At 41.7% G+C, this 6,296-nt stretch overlaps 1 protein-coding gene across 1 annotated transcript; it reads right to left on the bottom strand.

The window, feature by feature from the left end:
• Window positions 1-2,577: 2,577 nt before the first annotated feature.
• Window positions 2,578-4,351, bottom strand: s1pr3b (sphingosine-1-phosphate receptor 3b; the record flags this gene model as incomplete). The annotated part of the gene is made up of 2 exons (XM_079179298.1): window positions 4,249-4,351; window positions 2,578-3,785 (listed from the first exon to the last, which is right to left on the bottom strand). Exon 2 carries the CDS (start codon window positions 3,706-3,708, stop codon window positions 2,578-2,580), a length of 1,131 nt encoding a protein of 376 aa, XP_079035424.1. The 5' UTR covers window positions 3,709-3,785; window positions 4,249-4,351.
• Between the last annotated feature and the right edge of the window lie 1,945 nt (window positions 4,352-6,296).

A 6,296-nucleotide genomic window follows, 5' to 3' on the forward strand; every position in this document is an offset into this window, starting at 1 on the left:
CACTTTTAGTCTTAATTCTTTGTGACATAATTTCATCAAATCTAATATCTTGGGAGAAGAAATGATGTGCTAAATACAAAAATAAAAACAGCACTAATATCAAGAATTCTTTTGAGATTAGTATTTATTTCTGAAGGGCAAATTTGTAGAATCACCTGGGCAAAATGTGCAAAGTTTTGAACAAAGGATTTTATATATATATATATACTACAAATATATATGTATATGTGTATATATATATAAGCAGGAACAACTCCATACTTGAATCTCTCTGATAACGTGATGATTTGCTGTGTGGCATAAAGAAATTATACAACCAAACATGCTGGGACACAAAAAGAACATGGCTTCTTTCTAGATTTCTGTTGATGAAAATGTGCCTTTTATTTGTACAAATGGTATTTTTATTTGTCTTTTCTCTCTCTTTAAAGTGCAATAGCTGATCTTCAATGGGGCATGCCTGTTCACTAGAGGTTGTGTTTTGCCCTGCTGCGTGTTGCTGCTTGAGACTACCGTTTTCTCTCTCTATCTGTCTCTTTCTCTCCCTCCCTCCCTCCCTCACTCTCTATTATATATTATAAATGTATCATTTCCAGATTCTAAATATAAATCTTTGTCGGAGGGAATCGCAAAGAAACTAACTATTTTGGAACAGGTATAGTTAAAAAAAACAAAAAAAAAAGGAAATAAAAACAAAAAAGTCCAAATGATGTTTACAGATTTAATCTTTTGGTTGTATGGGTTTATCATTATTCTGTATGACTGTTGGCAATAAAACCGTGAATGTGTAGAATCTCTGTTGTTGCATCTGCTGTAATAATCGACGACATATTTCAGTTTCTGGAAGATGCAGCATTTAGCCTCAGTGTCATCACAGTTTCCTCTAAAACTTCAAAGGATTGGTTCATCCAAGTTATTAAAAAATGTTTTCTCACCGACTTATCGAGATATTTTGCCATACAGACGAGATATAAACTATTATTCTGGATAATCCACAGATCACACTGTCAAAAGTTTTAATAGGGATTTCTTTTCTTTTCAGGAACAGTAGTTCCTGTGAAAACTGTTCCCAGTAAGGTCTTTGGATTATTAACATGGATGCTGTGTCTGGAAAAAGATGTTGGTGTTGAATACCTTTAAGTTATTTTACAAAGCTGTGAGCAACACAAACAAAAATCCATTCACCTCCATTATATTGTGGGGGCTGCAGAACTCCCAAAAGCGGGTAACTCTAAACCTGGACATACACAAAACCACCTGCTTGGCCAGATACCCCATCAAAAATAAGTGACGAAATAACACATTTGTTCGTAATTTGCGTGAAATCAACCTAGACGTTATTTTCTCAAAGGAACAAGGAAGACAGTGCACAGAACTGCACTACCGGAAACATGAGCTTTATTGTGTCAAAGCTAATACTTTTGTGTCACATAGACAGCTGCATGTACAGTAGTGAACTACTTCCATTTCACATGCTGCATTCACACATGCCTCTTCCTTCAGTTTACCGGCTTCATGCTTCTAACATTGATCGTGTTGACTTCTGGAACAATCCGATAAAACACAGATGCTCACAACAACTTCATTTTGGTCCTAAAATGAGGATTGAAGAGATTCTGTACTCATCATGCAGCCTGTTCTGAAAATATCTAGTCAGCATTGAGGATATTAACTTCCATTGTGAACCAGCAGATGGAGCCCCGGTATCACTTTAAAGCTACTGATGTTGAATAAACAGCATCCATTAATTATTTGTAGTGGTAACAGATGTTCTTTCTTTATGAACAAGATGCTGCTGATATAATGAAAAGAGTAGCAACGTTTGACTCTCCAGCATTTTATCTCCTTTACGTCACATATACAATTTATAATGCAGTTATTTCTGAGTAAATACAAAATTACAGAATAGACTGCATAGAATAATAAATAACTTCCATTGTTTGTCATTACAGTAAATGTTGACTACATTCTTTATTACATTGTTTTGCAGAACTATAATTGCACTTTAATTCATGGCAGGTGATTGTTCTATTTATTTTTTTTGTCTTAGAGTGCCCCATCTGTAACCACAGAGGTACAGTAAGTGTTTAAGGTTAAGAGCACCATTCATTCGCAAATCCTCATTGTCCTGTGAAAACCTCATACCTCCAACATGCCCACTATGACAAAAGAAAACACATTTTCAGCTTTGTGACGCTGCATTTCCTTCATATAATACAACACTGTTTTAGACGGTTTAGCTTCTCAACCAATAAAGAGTTTCTCCTTCAGTTAACTGTCAAATTTACCAAATTTGGAGGTACGTGCTTCTCACTGGACGGTGATGAAATATGACCTGTGTACTTCACAAAGAGGTGGTATTGATTGTGTTCGTCGAACATATTGGCCTAATGCATTGATCCGTCCAATGCTAAAAAGTGAACATTGTAATACGCTTCCAAACTTTGGATGATGCAGATATATCACTAACAAGCACAAAGGAGAAACCACTGCCCTGCAGTCTAAGAAATCCTTCATTCTCAAATCGATCACAACTCAAAATTCCTCTTTTTACTGTTCATGTCATGCTCCCTTTGTTCAGTCTTTCCTGCCACTCTCAATGACGGCATGAGACGCCCCTCCTGTCACCACTGACACCTCCGTCTCCCGCCCCCTCTCCGGCTCCGCCCGCCTGAAGCTCTGCTGGTTCTGGTTGGGGTTGTTCTGGCTGCTCCACGACTTGCTCCTGCTGCGGCTGGGCTCCAGAGACGGCCTGTTCCCGCTGCCGGTCGCGGAGGCCTTCCCCCTGTAGCAAACGCCGCACACCAGGCCCAGGAAGGCCCGTCTCATCTCGCGGCTGGCCAGGGTGTAAATGATCGGGTTCATGGCCGAGTTGAGCACGGCCAGGCCGATGAACCAGTCGGCCTTGTAGAGGATGGGGCAACGCTGCTCACAAGCCACGTCCACCAGGAGCAGGATGAAGATGGGCGTCCAGCAGGCGATGAAGACCCCGACTACGATGATGACGGTGCGCAGCAGGGACATCGCATGCTCAGAGTTTCTGTTCTTGCTCACTTTTTGGCTGCTGGACTTCACCAGGATGTAGATGCGGGCATAGAGGACCGACATGGCTAAGAGCAAAACCATGAACACCGTGATACAAAAAGCCACATATTTCTTGGTGTAGAGAGGGAGAACGGTGGAGCAATCGGGGAGGTTGTCCAGGCAGTTCCAGCCGAGAATAGGCAAAGCCCCAAGAGATATGGCGATCAGCCAGCAGGTCCCTATCAGCAGAAACACCCTGTAATTCTTATTGGCATCATAAGGCCTCATTTTGATCATAGTCAGGTGTCGCTCTATGGCAATAGCCAGGAGGCTGAAAATAGAGGCGCCCAGTGCTACAAACATGCTTCCCTCTCTGGCGAACCAGAGAGAGGGGGAGAGCTGCAGGGTCTTCTCTCCTGACAGGAGCAGGTTGACCAGGTAAGCGACTCCAGCCAGCATGTCGCACAGCGCCAGGTTGGCGATGAAGAAGTACATGCGGTTGTGGAACCGGTGGTTTCTCCATATGGCCACCAGCACGGTGAGGTTCTCCAGGACGATGAAGCTGCATATGACGAGGAACACGATGGTTTTGGTGTCCAGGGCGCCGGGGCTTGTGCCGACGGTCGGCCGGTGGTCCAGCTTCCCCGTGTAGTTGTAGTGGAGGTATATCTGAGGGTTGATCATCTTCAAAGCGCCGGCTGCTGACACTGGATGTCAGAAGTGAGCAAGGAGTCCAGTGTCAGCAGATCCACCGTGTTCAGCTGCGGTGGGAGACGTGGAGGAACGTGGGCGTTATTACAGAGAGCAGCCACGTTTAAAGTTCAATATATTATATTTATCCAACAATACAGAAATGTATGGTTTTATCTGATAGATTTGAACAGAATAATCTAGTTTTCTTCATTGTCATGGAAACAAGGGGAGCAAATGCCTGCAGGAAACTTTTTCAAACATGCAGTCTAAACCTTAGAATACACCATGATGCTGTTTGTTTATTTACATACGAATCGTGGACCATTGCCCAAACTACCAGGGACTCATTTAAAAATACAAAGTCATCTATATCTCGGCTTTTTAGACATTCATTTAGCTTCATTTATTTATATCACAACCATACACTGCAGACATCATGGATTTAACTTTAAACCGTTCAGCTAATTAGCTTTTATTTTTTGTTGTTGTGCCGATCTAGTCTTCCCAGCTGACCGCCTTAACTCAACTTACCGTGGGGATGCTCGCAGTCAGCGTCTAGTTGAAAGTGAAACGCACGCTGAAGGACATGCATTTCATTGCTGAGTCGTCGATTCTCCGCGCGACCCAGATTTATATGTTGAACTTTTAATTCCTTCTGCCTCGGCTCAGTGGAAGAGAGCAGCTCCTCATCTTTCACTGATCTCTAAACTCCGGAGCCGTTGTCGACGGTTGGCTGGAAGTCACTCCCCTCCTTCTCCCTCCTTCTAGCCGGGCAGGCAGCGCAGGGGCGGGTGTAGGGTCAGTTCATGAAGCAGAGCCAGGAGCTAGAACTTATATACAGTCTATGGTGGAAACTCAAGACGTTTTTAATATATGTTGCACTTATATTGACCCAGACATGTAGGGAAAAAAAAGTTTCAGAGTCCTTAAGGTAGAATTTCCATATTTATTTAATTCGAGTTTTGCTGAAATATATGTATTTTTTGTATGTTTGGTGGACATTAGAAACACATACTTGTATCATTTATCTTCACAGGAGTCCGACAATTGGTTCATAAAGTGTTTTTTGTTGCTTTGCTTAAAAAGGCTTTTGAGTTTGTGAATGCGAAGATTTAAGGTAGCTTAATTGCCTGCTTGAGTGTTTGATTCATTTTAAATATTTAGCTATCTTAATGGTATACAAGCAAGCAAGGATCTGAAATAGTTAGATCTAAAATTCTATCCCGCTAGCTCTCTGACTAGATATAGAGAAAGATATAAAGATGGAGAATACACAGTAAATTAATTGATCAACACTTTTTTTACTACTGTAAAACTACTGTACTTGAATAGAATAAAAACAGAGAATATAGACTTAATTTAAAGCCAATACTCTCTAATGACTAAGTGCCTAATATAATATGTTCACTAATGCACAATGTCCCCGTAGATGTACTTACACACCTTAAATTCAGCTTACTTTCACCTAGCCTAGTCAGTAGAAATTACTTTTTCTTTGTTTCCTGCTGTGTTTCTTTCTGGACACACAAAAAGTGAAAGAGCAAGGATACAATAAACTGTACGAGTTTAGGTTAAGATGACTGCAGCCCATCCTTTGTTCTGGTCCTTCTGTTGTGACCTCATATCCAGGAAGGATGGGCAGGGCTTGCAGCAAGGAGAGTCTGAGAGGCAGCAAGGCAGATGATGACTCTCTCAAATAGATGTGACGGGGTGGAATCTACACTGCAGAGATTTTTAAGACTAAAAAAGCTAAACATCAAAATGCCCAAAATGTGACTCCAACAATAATCTTTATTTTAAAACTTGAGCAGTCATGAGCACTGTGCCCTGTATTTGTGCACTATGACTCAAACGCTAAGAATCTTACTGCTTCACTTTAAACAGTATACCACACATTTAGCTGCTTGCACTTTTCCCAAAACCGAGCACATATTGTACTGTGTCGCAGACCAAATCATTAAATATAGATCTCTTCCAGTGTCTGTGGTTATTAACCTAGAGGAATGTCTTGTGTGGTAGAATAAACAGCTGTGGTCTGGCATTTGTCCATTAGCATTGTTACAGTCACAATTCTCAGTCATTTCCTGCAAGTTGCACTGTGCCAGCAGCAATGGGAAAATCTCAGGAAAAAAAGAGCCAAATAGCTACTCTGGACCCGCAGCAAATCTGGGACCAATCACAGAGTGGGTCGACGTAAAGGCAGCTGGATTAACAGACCGGCAACATGGTTGGAAAAACCTTGTTTTTTTTCGGCAAAACTACAGGGATGTGGGGCTCGCATCTGCATTTACATAAACTTTGAGCCAAATATGAAACCATCAGCAAGTACAACCCCATAATATGTGGTGAGAGTGAGTCCATGTCTACGTGTATTCATAGACTACTGAAGAGGAGCATGGGTGGAGGGTTTTCACTTTTGCAGGACCACCCTCACTACTTTGTAAGCAACCACTTCTTTGGTTTGAGTGACGCTGAATTTTCCTGTCAGCAGGACAGTAATTAAAGCTGTCTGTAGCTGCCATCATCCAGCACCGGGAGCTGTACTTCAGTGCTGTAAATCAGCAATGCACCGTATGTGT

Source organism: Pholis gunnellus, assembly GCF_910591455.1.
Source record: "Pholis gunnellus genome assembly, chromosome: 18".
NCBI classification, from domain to species: Eukaryota; Metazoa; Chordata; class Actinopteri; order Perciformes; family Pholidae; genus Pholis; species Pholis gunnellus.